Source organism: Acomys minous (genome assembly GCF_964271855.1).
Source record: "Acomys minous genome assembly, chromosome: 3".
NCBI classification, from domain to species: Eukaryota; Metazoa; Chordata; class Mammalia; order Rodentia; family Muridae; genus Acomys; species Acomys minous.
The window spans coordinates 37756125-37781046 of record NC_140485.1 but is presented as its reverse complement, the minus strand read 5'-3'; the positions used below and the strand labels follow the sequence as shown (position 1 = coordinate 37781046).

Below are 24922 nucleotides of genomic sequence, written 5' to 3'. Positions count from 1 at the left end.
GAGGCTTAGGAAGCTTAAGTCCAAGTTAGGTTACCAGGCTAAGAGTAATTTCTGAGAAAAAAAATGGACAAAAAATAACCCTATTCAAGTGAAAGAGCAGCAGATGCACAGACACCAAGGCAGGTGCTGCCATGCGCGTGAGGAGAGCAGACTGTGGCTGTGGTAGCCCATCTGGGATTGGACATTGTTTTTGAATCACTATATTCTTCTTTTGTATTTGGACATGTAAGTTCCATGTTTTTCTAATTGACCCCCTACAAGTGAGAGCCACAATAGTTTTTATTTCAGCCAACTTCATGAGGACTAAATGAAAGAAAGTGTAAACAAACAGTAGTGCTTCCCCAAATTTCCCATACAATAAGGCACATCCATGAAGCTTAGAGAAAAACAAACCCCACAGCTTTTTAGGCAACTCCATGGAGATTATGATTCAACAAGTCTGAGATGAGGACTAGACTTTGTAATTTCAGCAAGAACCCCAGGTGATACGCATCATTGGTAAAGTCTGGAAAGTGCTGATGCATGACATCAGCATAGTTCCAGGCTCAGGGTAAGTACTCAGGACACTTAGAAAGCTAGGAGTTGTAAAGGAAGGTAATGCATGAGGTGAGGAGGGCATATGAAAGTAGAGATGGAGACCGGGCCAGGCCATGAAAAGACCAAATGCATTCTGCATTATGGAATTAGTATTTTATCTTAAAAGTCGGGAGAACGCAGTAAAGTGCCTTGACCTGACACTCATTTTTAAAAGATCCATCTGTCTTTGTTGAAGAGGGAATTGTAAGTGAGCGAGTCTAAGAGCTATAAATCTACTTACACGGTTGCTTCAGGATGCCAAATGAAATATCAACGATTGAATCAAATACTGGGAAATGGAGTGGAGCAATACTTAAAGTCCAAACGGAGACTTGGCCCACTGAGGCTCTCCCTCAGGTCAGGTTGTGCAAAAGGAAAGAATCCACAATAGCAGAATTACAGTTGTCCAACAAGAAATAATTAAATTTTGAATGAATTGGGCCTGAGTCATTCCTGACTGAGTCCGTTTGGCAGTAGGAGATTAAACACATGGAACTTGGTACAGAGGATTGGATTGGAGATCTACACACAAAAAACATGTAGATTAGATGGTAGTTGAAATAATCACTTTTCCTTGTGACATGTAGTGGAATGATCTAAGTCACAAACTTAATGATTTCATAATAAACTGATCTATTGGCCTAGCTTATGGAATCAGTCAAAAGAAGAAAATATTTAGTGTGGGCTCATCTTACAAAGACAGGTAAACATCTTACATAATATATTGTGTCTCTAGAAGATTTCTCTGAACTCACACTCCATAGCTGCATGCTTTTCTCCTGGCAAACTATCCCTGCTCTGGAAAGAAGTAGTTGGATGCAGTTGCAAGCCATATGCAATGTGACATATTATGGGCTATAGCAGCTGGATCTGAGTAAAGATGATTGGGTTTCCTGGATATAATCATTAAAAGAATAGACTTTCCTCCAAACTCTTAACAGATTTGATGTAACTCGGATTAGACTTAACCTCTATTGTCAATAGAGATGCTCACTATATTCCATGTCTCTGCTCTAATTTGTAGAATATTAATTGCTTGGCTAGTTAATTGGAATGATGCCACAGGTCATCAAAGTGACATAACATTGTTCCCTCATCCATCTCTGTTTCTTCTTCCAGCCAACCACTAAAAGGTGAATAAAATGGATAACAGTAGTGGAAATTTAAGAGAAAGAAATTATATACAAAGCTAAGCATCACTGACAGGAAAACTATGAAACAGAAGATATAGTTATAAATTGAAATACTTCTTATGTTAATTATCAATTGGGGGGAAGATTTGAATGAAACATTCTTGCAATTAAAATATTATGTGGTTGAACTTTATAGATTAATGTGTACCTCTGAGTCTCTGCACATTTTTCAGCTAACTGAAACACCCTTTTATATTAATTTTTATGTTTATAAATTCCTGTTCTCCCTCCAAAATTCAGTTCAAGATTGGTCAATGAGATGGGGAACAAAGTCTCGATTCTTTTCCATCAAAGTTCAATACTTTGATGATCATCACAGACCAAAGTGCCTTTCTAAGAACTTTAGTGTTAATGTTGCTTTTATTTCCTCAGATGAGGGGATATAATGAGAGCCATTCCCAAACATCTTCTAGTTCTTTCCAAACTCTCATTGGATAGTTCAACTAAGCTGTTCTGGCCCAAACTCCTCTCCAAGCTGACTGAATCAAACTGGCTTCTCTTGACTTCTGACTGAATTGCTCTGTCTGGCCTCAAACTAAATCTTCCAATATGTTTAAATCTTCTGTCTGCTCATTCTCTGGTTGACTCTGTCTTCATCTGTGTCTAACTTTTTCTCGCTGCAACCTGCCTCTGTAAAATTGTCCCTGTAAAATACTCTTGGTCAAAAACTCTATTTTCTCTCCTTGCACTGTTCCTAAGTAGCCTCTCTTTTCTGTCCTGTTCTCCTAACAGTTGGGTGTATACTACCTGTGACTCATTCCATCAAATACTTCTCTCATTTGGTACTTTGCCCCTCAACTAGATGTCATTTTTAAACATAGCTTCTTCCTTCTACAAACTAACCTTACCTCCTTCATTGTTTGGGATTAAAGATTTGTACTAAGAGTGTGTCTGTATTCCAGCCAGATCAAATTGTAATCTAGTGTGTCTATAGTTTAGTTGGATCACATAGACATAGAAGGCCTTTAAGGTGGATTCAAATTCCTCTACACTTTAGGAACCATGCATAAGAGTCCAAAGTTGCTGTGACGTTCAAGGATAAAAACAGAACTAATTTTGAAGACATATCTAAGCTAGATAACACCAACTGTGCCTTTAGTTACAGACTCAGAAAATCCCTTCACCTTGTGGACTCAAATATGAACGTTTATGACCTACATCTTTCCATGAGTATCATTTACTACTGAATCCAGAATATTTTGTTCCCCTCCATCCTCTGCCTGACTCTTCAAACTTGAACTCCCAAAAAGATTCTGAAATGGCTTCAGGTATAACATCAACCACTTTCAGCTACAGTCCAGGGGCATTTTTGTCCAAGCAATGACCTGACAGGAGACACATTTGCCATGCTTTTACATATAGACATATTCACCTCAGTCCCCTATTTGGCTCCGAAACAATTTTCTTACTTAGCCCTACCAGTGAAGAAACAATCATCAATCATTTCAGCAAAGTGGCGGGATACAAAATCAACTAAAAAAAAAAAATCAGTAGCCTTTTTATATACCAACATCAAACTCATGGAGAGAGGTTGTGGGCACACCCTTATACACAGTAACCTCAAAGATAATGAAATATCTTGGAATAAACCTAACCAACAAGGCAAAAGGCCTCTATAATAAAAACTTCATTTCCTTGAAGAAAGAGGTTGAGGAAGACCCTAGAACATGGAACTACCATCCCCCTACCCCCGATGTTGATGGATCAATAAAACTAATATTGTGAAAATGACCATCCAACAGAAGAAAATTACATATTCAATGCAATTCCAATAAAAATAGCCAAAATTCTTCACAGAAATAGAAAAAAAAACCCCTAAAATTCATATGGAACCAGAGAAGACCCTGTATAGCTGAAACAACTGTCAAAATGGATGATACTGATAGGGTTAGCATCCCAGATTTCATGATATATCATGAAGCTACAGTGATAAAGCCAGTGTGGTAATGTTGTTACAAAGTCAGAAATGTAGACCAATGAAACAAAATAGAAGACCCAGTCAGGAATATATGTAACCATGGCCATCTGATATTCAGCAAAGATGATAAAAGCAAATATCTTCAGGGCGGGAGACATGGCTCAGTGGTTAAGAGTACTGAATGCTCTTCCAGAGGTTCTGAGTTCAATTCCCAGCAATCACATGGTGACTCACAACAATCTGTAATTGAATCAGATTTCCTCTTCAGGTGTGCAAGAAAACAGAGCACTCGTATACATAAAATAAATCAATTAATAAAAAAGAAAACATCTTCAACAAATTGTACTGAGAAAACTTGATGTCTATATACAGAAGAATAAAATTATACCCAGAATGAAATTATACCTATAAGATCTTTAGATGTGATCCCTCGCCAGAGCAGCCGTGTTGCTGGATTAAAGTTCTATATCCTTCAAATAAGAGTGCACACAACAGAAAAACTGAATCAATGCTTGAAGTAATAATTACCAATTGTTTTCATATTTATGTCAGATATTAGGCCATAGATGCAATATGCTCAGAGAACACAAAGTAGGATAGATAGAAAAACTAGGTCCAAGCAGAAATATAGACATAGGATATCCAAGCTTCAGAAAAAAAGTAATTACATAAAAAACACAGTGATATAAAATACCTTCACTAGAGAAATAAGGATATGAGTTCCATCAGATTTAGGAAACTATGCAAGCAAATAAAAAGAGTAATATTCTACTCTAGTAAATTATTTAAACATTGAAATAAAAATCATCAATCTAGAGTTTCATATTCTGAAAAATAAGTAGAGTAAAATACTTAAAGCATTTAAACAAACCCCCCCCAATTCATTGTGTAAATGTAGCACAGTTTCTTTATCCTTTGTTTGGTTGTGGGACATAATAGCCAGATTCTGGCTATTCCTAGTAAAGCAGCTATGAACATAGTTGAGCAAGTGTCCTTAGGGTATGGCAGAGCATCTTTTGGGGATATGTGTGGAGTGTATAGCTGGTTCTTGAGGTAGAATTATTCCGAATTTTCTAAGAAAGCACCAGATTGATTTCCATAATGGTTATACAAGTTTGCACTCCCACCAGCAATGGAGGAGTTTTCCTCTTCGTCCATATCCTTGCTAGCATGTACTATCATTTGAGTTTTTGATCTTATCTCAGAGTTGTTTTGATTTGCATTTCCCTCATGACTAAGGAATAGTACTCAGCTATTAAAAGCAAGAAAATCATGAAACTTGCAAGCAAATGGATGGAACTAGAAAACATCACCCTGAGTGAGGTAACCAAGAAAGACACACATGGTATGTACTCACTCATAAGCAGATTTTAGCCATATAGTACAGAATAAACATACAACAATTCACAGACCCAAAGAAGACAAGTAACAAGGAGGACCCAAGGGAGGATGCTTAAATCTCACTCAGAAGAGGCAAGAGCATAGACAGTGGTAGTGGTTGAGGAGATAAAACAAGGTAGGAGAGGGAGCTCAGAAAGATACAAGGGTGGAGAGCAGACCTGGGTGGGGGGAGGCAGACAGAGGGTCTGCAGAGAGAGAGAAAACCATGGGCAGAGGCATCTCTGTGACAAGCTGGAAAGCCAAGATAGGGCAGGCTTACACGAGGATATAGGGTGACTCTAACTGAGATTCCTAGTAGCAGGGGTCAGGGAGACCGAAGAGGACACCATCTAAGTAGGCAGGACTTCTGGTGGAAGGAGGAGAACACCAACCCACCCACGAGAACTTCAAGGATAAAGATGGAGCAGAGATTGAGGGAATGTCCAACCAATGTCTAGCTCAACCTAAGACCCACCCCATAAGAGCCAACCCCTGACACTATTAGTGGTACTCTGTTATACTTAGAGATGGGAGCCTAGCATAGATGTCTCCTGAGAGACTTGACCAAGCAGTGGATCTAAATAGATGCTGAGACTCAGAGCCAAACATTGGTTTTAAAGTATAGGGAGTCTTATAGAAAAGTGTGTGTGTGTGTGTGTGTGTGTGTGTGTGTGTGTGTGTGTGTGTTGCAGGATGGTGGAAAGAAAGATCAGGAGGTGACAGAAGCTCCACAAGAAGACCAACAGAGTCGACTAACCTGGGCCCAGAGGGGCTTGCCGAGACTGAAGCACCAAGGACCATGCATGGACTGGACTTAGGCCCCCTACACAGATGTAGCAATGGACAGCTCAGGCTTCATGTGGGTCCACTAGTAAGAGGAACAGGGGCTGTCTCTGATATGGACTCTGTTGCCTGCTTTTTGATCACTTCCCCCTAGTGGAACTGCATCACCAAGTCACAGAGGAAGAAGATGTGCTCCTGATGCAACTTGATGAGCTGCAGAGGGCTGGGGAGGGTGTTTCCTTTTCTGAGGAAGAGGAGAGGGGCTAGGGATGAAGAGAGAGGGAGTGTGGGAGCAGCAGAAGAGGAGGGAGGGACTATGATTGGAATGTAAAGAGAATGAATATATAAATTAATTCATTAAAATCCCTACCAATCTAGAATTTCCTACTCTAAATATAATTTTTCAAATGTGAGAGAGAATTAGACCCTTTTTTCAGACAAATAAAAACTGGGGGAATGGTATGTAAAAATATATCTCATTGAATTTGTGTACTGTGCATTCTCAGGAGATCATGGTGTACCAGATTTTCATAGGTAACTGAAATCAGATGAACTTTGAAAAGATTGGCAATTCTTTCCCCAAAGATCTTCATAAGCTCTGAGGAAACAAAACAAAACAAAATGAAAACAAACAAACAAAAAACTTAAAACTATGACTTTTCATGTATTTCTCCTTCTTACAGCTTAAACAACAACAACAAAAACCCCCAAAACAAAAACAAAAACCCAAAAATCTTCCAGTCTCTGGGTGTTGTGGCATAAGCCTTTAACCTCAACATTTGGGAGGCAGAGTCAGGGACATCTCTGTAAGTTCAAGGCCACGTTTGTTTGCAAAGAATATGCCAGGACAGCCAGGGATATGCAGTAAAACACCTATTTCAAAGTAAAAACAAACAGCACCAAACACTCTCCCTCAAACTAAAACTGCCAAAGTCCATTACTAAGTTGTTTCTTATTTTCAGAATGGATGTCTGGAAGAGTAAAGCCTTGTTCAACCAACTCAGTAGAAGAGACCCTATTTTCATCCTGTTTGTAGAGCACTGCTTCTCAGTGTGAGAGGACTTTTATTAACTTGCAATACTCCTGGTAAACAACAACACATAAACAAAAGATGAAAAGAAATGCTGGGAAAGTAATCTCATGCAAGCATCTGTCAAAGTACTGAGTGTGGGGACTGGAGAGATGGCTCAGCCTTATGAGCACATTCTACTGTTGCTAGGGCATACACTTGCCTCCCAACACACATCAGGCAGCTCCTGGTAAACAAGGAACCAAATCATTTACACAGGAGGAGTTGTTCTTTACGGTAGCTAGTTTTTATACCCTCACTGTGAATGAACCAATTATTTTCTTATTTTCTGCACAGAAGCACAGCATATTCCATTACTGATAATCACTGTGGCTGGTCTTGTTGGCAGAAACTATTCTTACATTTCCCCCCCAAAGGTAAGCAGTGTGCCCAGAACAGCCTGACACCCACACAGCAGTCCCAAACTAGAAAGCTCCTCTAGAACGTACTGTTGTGGAATTACTCACCACAACACCCACTCCCAACATTTTCCCCACACCAACGGCCCAGCAGCCAATGCACATGTTTGTAATATAAACTGACAGGGAATTTCACTTGTGCTAAAATTTAATATTTTTGCCTAATTCAAGTTTAGCTTTAAAAGTTTGAAAAAAGGAACAGATGGGACTGTCAGATACAATTAAAGGAGAAAGATGTCTATTGCTTTAAACTGTACACTTAATAGAAGCATTTGACTAAATTGTTGAATACCATTAAAGGCTAACTTTTGGAAGGAACCACTTTTATTATTATTTTTTATGTAACTGTTATGATGGGACTTTTGCCTGATAATCAGAAACTGCTTTATAAGTCTAGACTTTTTTTTTTTGCTTTTTCAAAAAATAATGAAGCAGCACTCCAAGAAACACTCTGACTTATTTTTTTCTTAGTTTCTTAACATTCAATCCACTATTTCCTAAAGTGTAAATAACAATGTTATTATGGCAGATGAGATTATTTTAGAGCTTCTGAGATAGACTTTTAAAATGTTATGTAGCTTATGTTTGTAACTTATTTTGGTAAGTGGTGTTAATTTTCCACTAATGGAAATTCAGGTTTTGCTTATAGGTGGTCCATGAGCCACACTGTGCTCTGATATCCTGGTCCAAACTCTCCTCCTGCCTGAAACTCTTCATAGATATCTAACACACATGTAGTATTCACTCTTGCTCCATTCAGCAGATTTTCTTTATTGTGGTCCTCCAGTAGTGAAGAGAAAACCCAGAGAGGCCCCCTTCCTTTATTCTCTATAACCAGGCCTTGGCAAACAGATCTCCCTAGCAGCCCCCAAAACCATATTTCTTTCTCAGCCTCTTGCCTACCACATGTTTTCCTTATAAACTAAATCTTTCCTGGAAGCACTGAGCATAACCGTGTTCAAAAATTTTCTTCATAATTAATTCCCTGTTTTTTTCCCCTTCCTGGGCGAACAGATGGGCATTTGCACCATCATAGTCACAATGCATGGTATACATGGTACCCAGCTGACATTCACTGAAGAGATGCCAAATAAACAAGCAAAGCATCATTTTGGGGTGTACATATTTTTCACTTGGAAATTCCCCAAAATTTATAAGTGCTAAGAAGAGAATGAGTTTTCCTATCTTTTTATTCTTGGAGAAAGTGATGCTTCCAACTGTAGATTCTGTGATGTGACCAGAAAAATACTGGTTGTAAGTGTTCTCATATCATTGAAATGAGTATAATGAGAAGACATTAGCAGTGAGGACAGCGATAGATTCAGGTTTTATTTATGTATCTGGTGAATGGAAGCCTGAGTTAAACTTTCCATTGTCAGGAAGCTACACTGAAAATAAACGTTGTCACAGGCTGAACCCAATTATCATTGTGGTTTTTCCCAAGAAATGTCAGCGTGCTGGTCCAGCTGCAGAGGATTTGTATTTATCTACAGATGGAAATTACAAGGTTTGCCTTTCAATAGGTTGATGTAGATTTGTTGCTTTTCCTGCAAGAGTTGCTCTGAGTTAGTCACACAGAGGTACACATCTGTTTGATGGTGGGCCACAAATGCAGAAGACTCAGTAAACGTGAATATATCATTTTATTTTAGGATATATAAGTTTCCCTGTTTAATACACCTATAAAAACTTCAATTCTTACCACCATAGTTGCCTTAAAATACGTCATACATGGAAAGATTCTTTCACACTGAGTCCACTGGTGGGGGCAAAGACAGATAAGGAAAAGAATGCAATGAATCTAAAAATGCATATGAAAAAAACATATTTTCCCATTTCTTTTCCACCCCCTGTGCAAATTTGCCTTCATATTTCAGGTTGTGTGTTTAAAATGTTGGATGTGCTGGAATGACATCGAAGTGCTTGTGATAGTTATCAGTTAATGATGTCTAAAAAAGTCTTGACCTTATTCTTGGTCACAACCAAAAGTCTTGATGGTAGAGAGCATTATTCCTTCTGTCCAAGAACCAAAGCAAGACCTGATATCTATATTAAAGAAGTCATACACAGAATAATAGAAGTTCCCATTAGGGTTATCTACTAAAGAAACAGAAACCAAATGTGGCAAATTGGCCACTAGACAAAACATCCTTGATTCTGCCACAGACAGAATTCTGCCTAAAAAAGGGCAAGCTTAGATAAAGGCAGAGTCAATGGCCGCACTCAGCCAAGACAGGGTAAGCAAGTCCTCAATAGTTCCTGCCTCACAAATATGTCTGTCAGATATATTGGGCCAGAAGGCTGAAGATAATGCTCCAACGTTATATAGAGTTTTGGGTGACTGTTCAGGCAGCAAACTGTCTCTGTCACTTTTTTTTTCTCATTTTGGAAGCTGCTAACTTGCACTTCTGATTCATTCAAGTAATTAAGTTCATTCCTTCTCAAATCTCGGATGAGGTGGAAGACCAGATAGTTTAGTCTTATAATTAAGCTTAGTTGTTTAGGGGTTAAGATATTTTAAGCCTAGATAGATGTTTTCAGTTGCCAGGGATGAGATATGATAGCTATTGATTCTCATTCAGAATTTCAGAATCACTAAGATAGGAAAGATGTTTTCTACAAGGTTGCCAAATACAATTAGCCAAAACACCATGAGTGTAACATTCATATAATCCCTGATTGCTTTGTGGTTCTTCTTGCTTGATGTAATTTTTATTTATGTATAATAATATAAATGTATATGCCAAAAAATAAAATAAAATTGTTAGAACAACAACAACAACAACAACAACAACAACAACAACACAGGCTGAAAAAGCAAGGAAACAGAATCACTATCCAATTCTAAATTCTAAACTGATAAGCTTCACTTATCAGTTACTATTAATTATATAGCTTTAAAAAGCAGTGTAGCAATCATGCCACAAAGAAGATGGGGTAGGAGAGATCAGAATTCTCTTTACTTCTTTTCAAAAGCATAGAAAGCCTTGAGGGATATGAGGAATATAATTAAGAACTTATAGTGACACAGTGGAGCATAAGCAAGAGACTAACTTGCAGACAAAGGACCAATAAAGCACTCAGCAGAAGTCTGGAGATGTATAGAAATACAAGAACACCTGGGGCTGTCTGCATACGCCATGTGGAGTGCCCTCATGGTCACATGTAGCCTACTCTGTGGAAGAAGAAGATGACGTCACTGGAATCTTAATAGTCCTGTAAGCTTCATGGATTCCTTATACTTTTCATAGTGTTCATCAGTGTTGACATCATGGATTACACTGCAGGAAGTACCAGGATCTTTCATAAGTCATTTCTGTAGACTTCCCTGGAGAGGGAGATGCTTTTGGTCCCCCTACACACAGAGACATCCCATAACCAGGACTGCCATCAGCCACTCCACTTATGCTCCATATAGCTATGGTTACTCCACGTATGTTTCAGATAATGATTTTACAGCCACTCTGCACACGTCCATATATAATAGTACTCTAAGGCTGTTCTGAATGCATGCTTGCCTCAGACAGCAGAGCCATTGCGCTGTAGGCTTGCCATTGCTTTAGAGACCACCTGTTATCTCTTTATGTACACCCATTATCCAGACCTCTAAAACAGATATAGTCTAGGTGACAGGTATTAATAAATATGAAATAATTTAAGTAATCTTTATAATTCATTAGAACATAGGAAAATATAACTAGAAATTAATAAAAGAAACTATAAAAGTTACACAAATATTCAAGGATTGAACAACGCACTTTGAATGTCTGTTGGGTATTGAAGAAATTAAAAAATAAGTCTAGAAGCAAATGAAAAGGGTATAACTTGTCAGAACATCAGAGATATAGCTAAGGCATTCTAAGAGAAAGGTTTATAGATATAAGTGTTGACATTGAACAAATCAGAAAGTGTTTCAAATAAAATAACCTAATAATGCACCTTAAGGCTCTAGGGAGACAAAAAGAAGTCCAATCTCTCCCAAATCAGTGAACAGTGGGCTGTAATATGGCTCAGCACTTAATATCATTTCCTTTCTTTCAGAGTACCTGAGTTCAGTTCCCAGCACCCATGTCATATGGCTCACAGCTGCCTATAACTACAGCTTCAAGGTATCTGTCTCCCTCTTCTGGCCTCCAAGGGTACATACATGCACTTATATGTGCACTGAGCCACAAACAGATATATACCACAGAAAGTAAAAAAGCAGGGTAGAAATTAATGAAACTAGGAATGAAAAGAGGAATGTTTGCAGAGAGAATATCTTGTGTATTATATGGATGCAACGTCCGTCAATTAAAAAAGAAACAACCCATGGCCAATATAAAAGGATAGAATAGAAAGTGAGACATCCAGTAGGCAGAAAGGATTCTGGGATAGATAGATCCAGGCATTGGAGATTCATCTGGGAAATTGTGAAGAGGATAAATGCATGATACCTGAGCAGAGGTAACCATCCATGTGGCAGAATGTATATTAGCATAAATGGGTTAAGTTATGAGCTAGTCAGACAAGAACCTACCTATATGGCCTATGTATTCATAAATATAATTTGAGTTTCATGAGTTATTAATCTGGGAACTTGAGACCAGGAAGAAAACCATGCCCCCTACTACAAATGTTACAATGAATTCTGTGAAATCAAATATTTTATTACCTTCGGCACTGTGTCAGACATTTGAGGTCTTTTGTACTTCCAAATAAGTTATGGGATACTAGTTAAAAACTTTGATAATTTGTATCCCAAAAATACCTGAAACATCTCAAAGAAATGGATGACTTCTGAGACATACATGCCTTACCAAAATTCAATCAAGAGGCTATGAAGACATCTGACAGATCCATAGAAAGTGAAAGGTTGAGTAGTAATAACAAGTAACACTAGGAAGATGAGCTCAGGGCCAGAAGGAATCTCTACTGAACTTTACAAAACCATCAAAAAAGGTGGACACAGTCTTTCTTAGGCTGTAGACAAATTGGAAAAGGAAGGCCTGCTAACAAATTCCCGGTAAGCGAACATTATCCAGATGCCATAACCAGATAAGCACACAATAGCAGCAGACAAATAAACCAACAAACAAAAATGTGCAGATTAATTATCATGATAAACATAGATGTAGCTTTCTAGTAAAGTTCTTGTAAACTCTATTCAAGAACTTTTAAAAAGATCATACATGCAGCCAAAATTGGTTTTGTTGCGGGGATAGAAGGATATGTGTATGCACACGCACACGCACATGCAGACACACACAGATAAATATTAATATAGCACATGGATAAGCTATAGCAGAAATCATATGGTCTTAATAGATTCAATAAAAGCCTTTATATTCCCTCATGATAAAAGGTTAGAAGAAACTATGAAAAGAAGAAACATTCCCCTGCATATTAAAGGATAGATATTACAAACCTATAGCTAATATCATACTTAATAGAGAAAGACAGATTTTTCTCTAAAATTAGAAATGAGGTCAGGTGTTTACTCTTCCCATTCTTAGTCAGTACAGTGCTAAGAGCCTTACCCTTCATGATGGGAATGAGGAAAGCCACTGAGGGAAACAACTATGGAAATGTGGATAAATATGTACTAAGATGATGTTACCACAATGGAAACCTCTACTTTGTATGCTAACTAAAGTTAATTAAAAAACATCTCTAGAAACAGAACGTTTACGTAGAGTCAAATGTCTACAAAATGAGATATGTAAATGCTCCGGAATCTCATCAGATTGGTATCCCAAAGCTCCTTTATCCTACCTGTATGGGAGGCTCAACAGACTACAACTTTGTGATGGGTTACGGTAACTGGATTCCATCACTAGTGGTCCATACAGTGGGATGAGAGCAGCAGGCAAAGCCGTCCAGAGGTAAGCAGATATTTTGTCCGTTTAAGTAGGTTGCCTACAGATTCATGAGTTGAAGGCAAGTAATGAGGAAAAACGATCCATCATTAGGTAAGAACAACGCAGGTAGTCTATGGGGTTATTTCTTTAACCAAGACAAATTTAGGGAGACTAGAGTTTTCTTTTAATTTGTCATACTTGGGTTTACTTTTATGATTTAAACATGACAAGAAATATTGGGATTATCAAGTGAGTGAAGTCACTGTAAACGTGGGCAACAACATTCTGCAATATGAAAGAAAAAAAACCAGATCTCTGAAAATGCAAAGACTTTTGAAGCATGGTTAACATATGTAGTCATGATAAATGAGACCATGTAGGCAATTGGGCAGAAACATGTTTTAAGGCCTTTTATTTGAAACACAAGCTTTCTTTATGTACAAAAACACTTTATTTGTCAGAAAGATTTGTTTGATACAAAACTATCTGTAGGTGTTCTGGTGACACTTGTGAAAGCAAAAGAAGTCAGAGCACATGAGCCACAGAAGGGATGCTTTAAGACAGCCATCTGTCAGGACATCTAACAAGTTGACATTGAATGCGATTGCATAGAAGAATACTCTGATGAGAGAAGTGGCATGTTAAGTTTTTAAAGAAATTAATATGTAAGTATTGTTCATCATGATAGGAGAATAATGAGGCTATAGTTAACGACATCCAGTCATCGGACTTGTACTAAAATTTAAGGCCAGGAGATTCAGTTCCCATTCTTGATCCTCTGTCTTAGAATACGAAGCCTTGACATCACTACATCCCAGTCAGCATACGCTCCTTCCAGATGGCGAGATATCTCAGTTCTTGCCTCATAGCTGCGACGTCCATGAAGCAAGCGCCAGTTGTCGAAGGTAATCACATCGCCTAATTAAGAGAATTTTTTTGACATGAATAATTTGTGTTTAAATGATTTACAAAGATAGGAATAGTTATTTACAAGCTAGAAATTATCCCTTTGGTTGCAAATAACAAAATCTCCATGTTTATATCTGTTGTCCAACATAGTGATTATAATTAATAAGAATGAACTGTATTCACTGAAAAAGCAAATAACAAGAAAATGCAATATGCAAGATGCTATCACTACTCTGTTTACACTAAAAAACAGCATGTTTTCTTTTATAAACAAAACTACGTATTTCTTTAAAATGTAATTAATTTTGTTATTTTGTTAATTTTGTTATATTGTTAATTTACATGTAGACAATGCATTTTAATTAGCCTCTCTCTCCACTCTCTCCTAACTCCTCCCCCATTCCTACCACTGCCTCCCACTATGACATCCAGTCCCTTTCCTAAATTCTTTCTTGATTTTTCTCTGTGACACCTTTAGTTTTGCCAAGGCCATCTGTGTGGCTATTGGGTTGAAACTATACATTGGAACTTGCTAGGTCCATTTGTGGGCACACAACTGTAAGCAAAGGTTCCCATATGCGTCATGACATTTGAACCTCATAGCTTGATGGGTTTTCATGGACGTGGTTGCAGAAAAGATTTTTCTCTGTGTAAGGCCTTTGTATTCTACTTCTAAAAACTTATCAATAATGGGCGTTTTCCCCAGTTTAAGAGCTTCAAGTAATTATAATTATAGTAAAATTGTATATTCTTCATATTTTATATACAGTTTAAAAAGGAAATACTGAACTGAAAGACACATTTCATCTCTTCACAGATGAGAAAACTTAGATTAAGGCATTTACCCAAAGCCACTCTGCACCCAAATGGTAAAGCTTGGATTACAACTTTTATTATTTTTTTTGTGTGTATTTTCTCGTGATGTTTCTGTTTTATGTAGTGTTACTCCTAAAATAAATCTACTTTGACCACATATCAAAGACTTTATGGAGTTATCTTGTTCTATTTATGGGCTTTACTATGTCAAAGAAAATTTCTAAACACAACTCAACTAGGTGTGGAATGTATGTGTCTTCAGTAGCATTTACTTAGGAGAATGAGGTAGGAATATTGTTGAAGCTTAGCTCAGGAATTAAAGATGGGGTTTTATCCTATAGCAGGGAGGGAAGGGGAACGGAGGGGAGGAACGAGAAGGAAGGGATGTCCAGACACTGGAGAGATGGCTTAGAAGTTGAGACAATTGCTCTTCCAGAGGATCCTTGCTCAATACCCAGTGCTCACATTGTGCCTCAGAATTGTCTGTAGCTCTACTCCCTGGAGGTTTGGTGTTCTTTTCTGGACTCTGCCAGCATTTTATTTGTGTAGTGGACAGAAAATCTTTCAGGCAAACGCTCAGACACATAAAGAAGTAAATAAAATCTTTAAAAAGAAAACAATAAAATGAATATTCAAAGTGGCTAAACCAACAGCAAAGAGAAATTGTGCCTTTTATTGCAAATAACATGCAAACCTTTGCATTCAGATAGGTTGTTCAACATGGTGACTGTCATCAATAAGGATGTGCTGTAGTCACTAGGAAGGTAGATATTACATGTTTTCTTTGTGAAAACTGATAGATATGTAAAATAATGTTCATTATTAATTAACTCAATTTAGCCATTCCATAATATATAGGTATCTCAAAACATATACATGATAAACATTCACAATGTAGGGAGAGGCGGGAGGGGAGGTTTGAGGGCTTGGAGAGAAAAGGGAAACTGAAGGTGGTCTCATCACTGAGAAAAGCTGGAAACCTGTGACAGGAAGGCTACTGGGAGCATATAGGGATGTCTCTAGCTGAGGGATAAAGAGACTGAGGAGGCCACCTTCTAACTAGGCAGGACTTATAAAGGGAAGAGGAGAACACCAATCCACCTACAAAACCTTCAAACCAAAAGCTACCCTGCTGACAAGATGTGCAGAGATAAAGACAGAGACTGAGGGAACGCCAACCAATGCCTGGCCCCAAACTGTGCCCTACTCCATGGGAGAGAGCCAATCACTGACACTCTGCTATGTTTACAGACAGGAGCCTAACTTAACCCATCTCTAAGAGGCCCCACTCAGCAGCTGCTAGAATCAGATGCTAAGACTCACAGTCAAACATTAGGTGGAGCTCGAGGGGTCCTGTGGAAGAGTGGAGGGAGGGATAGAAGGACTGGGTAGGGGGATGGGCAGCAGACAAGAATGCCGCAACATCAACAAAGTCAACTAACCTAGACTCTTGGGGGCTTACAGACAAGGAAGCACCAACGAAAAAGCATGCATGGACTGGACCTTGGCCCCCTACACATATGTAATATGATGGGTATTTTGAGCTTCATGTAGGCCCTCTAGTAAGTTGAGCGGGTGCTGTCTATGACATGGGCTCTGTCGTCTGCTTTTGAACAGGCTGCCTGCCTGTCTCCGTAGAGGAGGAGCTCAGTCCTAACGCGACTTGATGTGCAAGGCGTGGGGGTAGGGGATAGGGGGTGGGAGTGGGTTGCTGTTGTGGTTGGGGCTCCCCTTTTCTGAAGACAGGAGAGGGGAAATAAGGGGAAGAGAATAGGAGAGAGGCCAGGAGGAGAGGATGGAGGGGGGTATGATGGGGATGTAAAGTGAATATATAAATTACAAATTAAAAAAAGAAAAAAATAAGTAACAAGAAAAAAATGTTCCAAGTTTGGTGACACTTTATAATCATCAGAGATTATGTAGACAAATTATCAGTACTTCCTTATTCATTTCAAGCCACTGGAATAGGCAAAGTCCTGCTTTATTTTAGTATTCCTATCTTTGAGTGAGTTTTATCAATGAACATTGCTCATGTATGGAGCAGGAGTTACAAAGATAATTTTGTTAAACTAGACAGAAGAATTTAAAATAAACATCATTTGCAATCTATATTTTTCTGTCTTGAGAGAGAAGTAATGCTTCTTTAGGCCTATGGGCTGTCGTCACATTGCAAATTCTATACTATTTCTTAGAATCTAGCTTGTGCTCATGCTACTTTAATATAATACAGCATTTGGTGTAAGGGAAAGTAGCATCCCTTCTTAGATTTGAGCCATGGTGGTTTTCATTAACAAAATAAGGAAAGCACACAGGTGACAAGCACTTTCAAAAAGCTTATTAGCAAGGTAGCTATCAGGACAAAGAATGAAAATCTGTCTCAATGTTAGACTTAGGCTTCATCTGGCCTCTCTTTGAAGTATTCTTCGCTGGAAAACTCCTACATTTCATGTGCTAGGATTTCCATGAAAGCTTGCAAAAAGAACTATTTTTAAATCTGGGGAGTCAACATCTTAGAAATGGAGGTGTCCAGAGTCTGCTATTTAGGCAAGTCCGTTGCTCACTAATAGCCTGCTGAGTAGCAGTCTGGATGCCGTTTTGCTACACCCACCTGGACTCATCTTGAAGGTGTACTTGTACTCTTTGCTGTGCATGAGGTCAACAAACTCTTTCAGGGCAGCGTAGAAAGGCTGAACTCTTTCAATGGGAACATCAAAGACAGTATCTCTGGTTGCATTGTTGAAGTTGATGCGAACCACTTGGCCTTTGTCATCCAACCTGTTTTATTTACGAGGCAAAATTAACATCTAGTAAGAGCCAGTTTCTCTGGGAAGCTATGTCTGAAATGCAGCATACATAACAATGTACAAATTAAACATGATGGGGTGATGTGGTTTAGATTCATGTACCCATTATGCATATCATGCCTGTTTATATCGAACTAAAAGCCCAACTAGCATTTTTACAACGTAATGCTTGAATTTAACTGTCACGTGATAACTAAGACTCGGGCTGCTAGCTGCAGTGTTACATGCTTCTCAGAGGGCGAGGCCTGGGGATCTCAGGGGGCAAACACAACATGAGCAACTTAGGTGTGCTTTTAATCTAAAATTTATTCCTGAAACCTATCTTGTCTACACCTTTCCCATCCATCTTCTCCAGAACACCATTTATTTCTGTTCGTATATTATGTATGTTCAGCAGCTTGCAGGGAGGTTGGCAGTACAGGCTTCATCCTCGTCAAGTGTGTGGATCCGGGGTCCACTTCACCCTCGACTCTGCTTTCCTTTGTCTTTAGAGTATGCAATGTTCTTTTTAAATATTCATTATATTTATGCCGAGAAATTTACGCATCCCCCCTGTATTAAATCTAAGCTCTAGAGGGTCCCATTGATGTATCCCAAACACTAAGCAGTGCTTTGATGCCAGTGAACAGATGCTGACTGAAGGAATGAAGTGTGTGTATATATGTAAGTCAGCCTAGGGATTTAATAGCAATGAAACAGCACTGTTTCTGTACTACTTGGCTATTTCTTCTGAAAAATGCACATTGATTCTAAAGTTTAAGTCTTCCTAATTTTTAATGATATTTAATTAAATACATGACATAGTAAAAACACAATGCAAGGCAATCTCAAATGAAAAGTTAAATCTGTGTCCCTTTATGCTCACAAAAATTATAAGCTAAGCATGGTGGCACATGTCTTTAATCCCAGCATTGGGGAGGTGGTTATCTGAACTCACCTCTGTCTGCAGAGTGAGTTTCAGGACAGCCAGGGCTACAGAGAGAAACCATGTCTCATCCCCTCCCCCAAAGAGAGAATAATTATGTTAGAGAAAAAAATAGGATAGAGGAGATAGCTCAATTGGTAGAGTGCTTGCTGCGTAAGTGTGAGGTTCAATGACAGACCCTGTCTAAAAGAGATGAAGAATAATTGATGAAGATCCTACAGCCTTCACAGGAACATTCATATATACACGTCTATACACAGCTAGGTACATACATACATACGTACATACATACATACATACATACATAGTGAGAGAGACAGAGAGGCAGAGAGAGTAGTTAATTGACATAAAAAATAAAAAGAAGAAAGAGTGATGGCTCAGCAGTTAAGAGCACTGACTGCTCTTCCAAAGGACACAGGTTCAATTCCCAGCACTCACATGACAGCTCACAACTGTCTGTGACTCCTGTTCCAGGGGATCCGACACCCTCCCATAGACATACATGCAGTCAAGACACCAATGTACAAAAAAATAAAAATAAACATATCTTAAAAATTAAAAAAGAAAAAGAAAAAAATATTTTAGTTAAGAAGGACCAAGACAGCCAAGGAAAGGAAGAAATTCTTCATCACATACTCACAGTGAAGAAAAAAGTGTGACATACTTAGGACATAAGTATGATTTCCACAGACTTAGTGCTTTCTGTGCATGTTTCAGTCTTAGCTCATGCAGCTGAAATGAAAGATCCTACTTCTGGCATGCATAGGGGATCTGGTTACAGCCAAAGAGCATTCCGCAGCCTTCTGGATCAGACATCTTGGTGATAACTAATTTTTGAATGCTGATAATTTTTTTGAGACAGGGTTTCTTTGTGTAGCCCAGGCTATCCTGGAACTTACTCTGTAGACCCTACTGGCCTCGAACTCTGGCCTCAAAGATGTGCCTGCCTCTGCCTGTCAAGTGCTGGGATTAAAGACTTGAGCCGCCTTGCCTAACTTCTTTAACATTACTTAATTATAACTTTCTTGTTTGTTTTTCGAGATAGGGTTTCTCTGTGCAGCCTAGGCTGCACTGGACTCATTTGTGAGCACAAAAGGACACAGATGTAACTTTTCATTTGAGAATTGCCTTGCATTGTATTTTTAGGATGTTATATATTTAATTAACGGACAGACTTAGACATGACTGAGCAGGGCGTCGTCTAGTTGTGCCACGGTTTTTGAAAAACAAATGCTAGCCTTGATAGCATAAAGGATGATGAAAAACTTGGAGTTTGTGACAATTATCTTTGAAAATGAGGCCAAAATAATATGGCAAAACTAAGAAGGAAAAAGCAACAACTTTTGGTTGGTAGGTCTTAATTCCTTGATGGACCTGTCTTCAGGTATATTCTTTCACTTCCAGCTGTAAAAGTTCTAACAGCTATAATCACATTGACTATGATAAGGCAGAACTTATACTTAAAAATGAAGTATATATAAATTCTTAGCTACCAAAATTTTTAATATTGATTGGGAACAAATTTTATGTTACTTAGCAACTTTTTAAATGCCAAAATATTTTTCTTTTTTCTTCTAGCAACTTATTTAACCAAAACCTTGGACTTAATTAAAGATTTCTGCTGTTTAAACATTAGGTCAATTGTTTCAACTTCAGGGAATCTGTAAGACCACTCACTCTATGATCTTGTGCTTAGATTGCACAGAGAAATCACAATAATCCACTCCAATGTCTGTAAAATCCACGAAGGTGGAGGACAGAATGTGGAAAGCCTGAGGGTTCTTTTCCTTGAGTTTTTGGCACACATGAAACCCATCTACAATTTCAGAGTCACCTCCTGTGACTGTTTGCTTTATGCAGTGCAGAAGCTGAACCTGTAAGGAGAAATGAAGAAACAATTAAAAACAAAGGCACCTAAATTTAAAAGTCAGTATGTTAAATATTCAAAAGAGAAAAATTAAAAATCGACAGACTTTAAAAAAAAATCTGTCCTCTTATGCCAGGATTGAGGGGGTACTAGAGGTGGAAGGTTGCTGACAATAATGCTATATAATTCAAGCCTGCTGCAATTGAGGACATGCAGACAAGAATAATGTTCCCAAGTAAGGCACAGGTCACACCAATTGTAGACAGGGAGCACAGCATGAGGTAGAATGAGAATGCAAACAGATGACTGTGACTATTGGTCTGGAAAATATATGTTTACTGGATTAACAACACAACAACAACAACAACAACAACAACAACAACGACAACAACAACAGCTTTGGCTGCAGCAAAGCATTATAGTGGGAGAAGTAGGCCAGACTGGAAGGATAACTTGGCTTTTGCCATCAACATTCTACATTGTCAGATGAAGGGTTCATGCACTTTATGCTGTGTATAAGTGTCATTGGCTCTGGATACAATACGGACTGAACTGAAGAATGAAAGAAGAAAATGTGACCGAATATCCATACTAGGGTGAATATCAGTGTTAATGAGAAGAATGTTCATTTAGCTTGGTTTTCTCCATAGATGGTCTAGAGAACAGTGGCCATCAAGACTTTCTGCAGTGATGAACATGTTTTCCTTTGTTGTGTAATATAGTCATCACCAGTGCCACATGGCCATTGCACACTGGAAATATAGTTATTATGGCTGAATGATTTAATTTAGAATTGTATTCCATATGACTTTTTTGCACATCTGTGTGTGTGTATACATGTTTGCATGCATGTGAGTACATGCGCGTGTGTGAGTGTACGTGAACATGAGCACATGTGTGTAGAGGCCTGAATAGAGGGGTTCCTTTTATTGCTCTCCACTTTATTGAGGCAGGGTTTTCAGTTGAATCTGGAGCTCGCCAATAAGTTCCTGGGTATGTTTTATAAATGCTGGAATTACAGGATGGCTGCATGTGGGGATCCAAACTGTGATTTTCACACATGCCTGGCAGGTGTTTTATCCACAAAGCCATCGTGCTTTTTCCCCAATTCTTAAGATTTTATACATAAATTGTTATCAAATGCTAATTATTTCATGTACATTACTTTTTATAATGGTACTTAGAATTTGATAAACTTGACTTCATTTTGCAGATAGATAGATTGAAAGGCAGAGATGTCAAAGTACATAATAAAATTCAGTTAATATGTGATAAAGGTGGGGTTCAAACTTTGGTCCATATGCCACAAATCCAAAACACAGAAAGTCCCTCTCCTTTCAGCAATCTCCTAGCAATCTTAGAAATCCAGCCTTAGGTTTTTGTGTAAATACATATGCAACAAGTCAATTCCTCTTTCCCAATGTTGGAAGATAACTCAAACAAATTAGTAACGATTACATATTTAAATGGAGGCACATTGTAACCTTGAAAAACATGTGCATAAACTGAACAAGTCATTTTAGAAAACTCATCTCAACAGGTCAAGGAAAGATCGGGCAACATGATGAAACAAAGGAGAAACAGCCATGTTGGCTGCAAGTCTACAGAGCTCCAAAAGACATAGGAACACAACTTTGTCCTCAGGAGAATCACAGCAGTTAAATTCCTCTGGATTTTGCCATAATGGACCCACTGATTCACATATTAGTTTTTAAAAGGCCAGTTGATATCTTTTACATATGACTAGGCCAAATAATATCTCCTTTTGTGTAGTTGTGTTTTAACACAATCTTATAAAAGAAAATAGATTATGGAGTCTGACAACATTTTCACCACTAATCCAAAAGCTAAACATACTCCTGTCATGTATAAAACCCAATTTTATTTCACATAAATCATTCAGAATAAAAAATTCTTTTCTAAATATTTCCTTATGGAAGCATGTGACTTTTGGCCCAAAGAAAAAAGTGAACAAAGCAACATCTGTGTGTCATTTAAAATATGTCTCTTCACCCTGATCAATCCGAACCCTCACTATGAAATTCATTTTCCAGATCATTTCAAATATACTGAAAAGAACATTTACCTTTTCTATTTGTTAAAGAAAAGATCGAACTTTGGTATTAAAATTTTTTCATAATTCAAAATGGAAGTTTCAGAATAACACAGAATATATATTTATCTGCTAGAGTGAAAACATGTCAGGAATTCATTATTTAAAAGCTACAGAAAGCCATTGGCTCTGGATACTTCGCTGCACTTCATGGCTTCTTTAGATGCAGATCTTTTGTTTCTCCATGATGCAGAAGATGTTTTAAGTTTTGACATATAAAGAAGTATAATATTCAGTCCTTGAAGCATTTTTAAAATACGACAATGTCTATAAATATTACATTACATATTATGGAAGTTAGTAACTCCAGTTCTGAGTCATAATGGTGTGTTAAACACTTAGGCAGAGATGAAGGTTCAAGTCCTGGTTCCTCATTCATTACTGGTCGTCCTAGAAAAGCATTATGCTTAGTGCCCCTGTACAACACAGCAAGGCATGATGAAGCTTGTCTACCTTAAAGGATTCCTAAGAGGGATCACATAAAGAAACCGAAAACTCTGAGAAAACATAAAATACTAAGAAGATGCCAATCACTCTATTATACTCCTGGTAATACTTAGGAAGCCATTTAATATTTTTTCCCCCTTAGGACTTCAGTTTTAACTTAGAAACAAACTTAAATTCAGAAACAGCAAAAGCATAATTCAAAAGTTCAAGTAGGACTTTTAGCTATCCAATTTTTATTCTTTAAGTTGTTCTGCATTCGATGTCTCCAAGCAGTCATTAACAGACAGAATGCGTTGAGTGGTTTAGCGTCCCTGAATCACATTCCAGAAAAGCCTTGCTGTATCTCTCCTTCTCCAGCTCCCACCCAAAAAGGTGATCAGAGCAGTTATTTCTCTGTCATGATTTGCTTCAGAGACATCATGTGGTCTTTTACAATCAACATAATAATTCAAAACACATGAAGCCAAATACTAGGCTAGCTTAGCTATCTAATTCTGGCAAGGACAATGGGTAAGAACCAAGGCAGAAGGAAAACACGTTCAGTTAAGACAATGGCCAAAAAGAATTCATTTTGATTTTGGCCCATTCATTCTTAATTAATTCAAGACCTGCCCAACTTTTTATCTACCTCTGAAGATATAGATTTGTATGTGGTTGTTCTTGTTCCATTCAGTTTAGCTAAAAAACAAACAAACAAACAAAAACAAAAAAACAAAAAAAACCTTGAGGGCTACACTCTCTTTAGTTTCCCAACCATCTGCTTTTTGGTTTAAGAAAATGATTTTGCAAAAAATGTATTTGGTTTAGAAAGATGATGATTTGTAAAGATGAGGATAGTAGGTGTCCAGTCAGGATTCTCCTGGGTAACTCTGCTATGCACGTTGTTTTATTTTTTGGCAAGGAATCTTGTGGGTGGGCTAGGAGAGGGCCCCCAATAAAAGCCTGGCTATTCTGCTCTTTATGCTGACACTGCTTTGTAATGCGTTTCCCCAGCGTTTCATGTGAACAGTCCACTTTGTTATCCCCTCAGTCTGGGTTAGCCTCACTAATTGTGTAGACAAAACATCACTGAAGAGACCTTATGCTGATTACTGGCCTATGTCCCAAGAATTCATGCATGCCTTGGCTTGCTCACTGAAAGTGTAGCCAGTTCTCATGTGAAAAAAAAAAGCCCAAGTTACCCTGTTGGAAGGTAATAGGCTAGGGGGAAGCTGAGGCAAACCATCTCAGCGCCATCTGATGCGAGCTGTTTCCTAACCAACGTAGCAGCTGACAAGAACCAGATGATTGAAAACAATAACTGCTTAGCTCAGCACAGGCTGAATAGTAGAAACACATGTGCAGAGCATCTAGCTGAATAATAATAATAATAATAATAATAATAATAATAATAATAATAATAATAATAATGTCATTACCAGGGATTGAATCAGCCCCATATATGCTATTTTTCAACATTTTTACTATTGATCAACATCCTCTAGTAGTATTTTGTTAAGCTTTTAATTTTGCATGTATTGTCCCTTAGTTCAAACATGTGGTGGGTGTGTGTGTGTGTGTGTGTGTATGTGTGATGCATGCATGTGAGCATGAAGGTGTGTACATGTCCATGTGTGTGCATGAAGTGTCTGGAACAGGATGCCAAGTGGTCTTCCTCTACTCGTTGTTCTTCTAAGCCACTAAAAGGTGTGTGTGTGTGTGTGTGTGTGTGTAAGCCACAGGTCAACACTTCCTCAGTTCCACTCCATCTTATTTTAGGGACAAGGTCTCTCACTGAACCTGGAGCTCACGAACTGGTTGCACTGTCTGGCTAGTATGCCCTAGAGAGCTCCTATCTGCCTCCTCCGAGCTTAGAATACAGAC

At 38.2% G+C, this 24922-nt stretch overlaps 1 protein-coding gene across 4 annotated transcripts in view; it reads right to left on the bottom strand.

Annotated features, from left to right (window-relative positions):
• Window positions 1-13562: 13562 nt before the first annotated feature.
• Window positions 13563-24922, bottom strand: part of BBOX1 (gamma-butyrobetaine hydroxylase 1) — a 46843-nt gene continuing 35483 nt past the window's right edge. For all 4 annotated transcript variants that reach the window (XM_084774736.1, XM_084774735.1, XM_084774733.1 and 1 more), the window contains exons 6-8: window positions 20310-20506; window positions 17512-17678; window positions 13563-14096 (exon numbers count right to left, since the gene is read on the bottom strand). In XM_084774736.1, coding sequence (XP_084630862.1) covers window positions 13936-14096; window positions 17512-17678; window positions 20310-20506 — 525 coding nt within the window. In that variant the 3' untranslated portion in view covers window positions 13563-13935. The remainder of the gene's footprint in view (window positions 14097-17511; window positions 17679-20309; window positions 20507-24922) is intronic.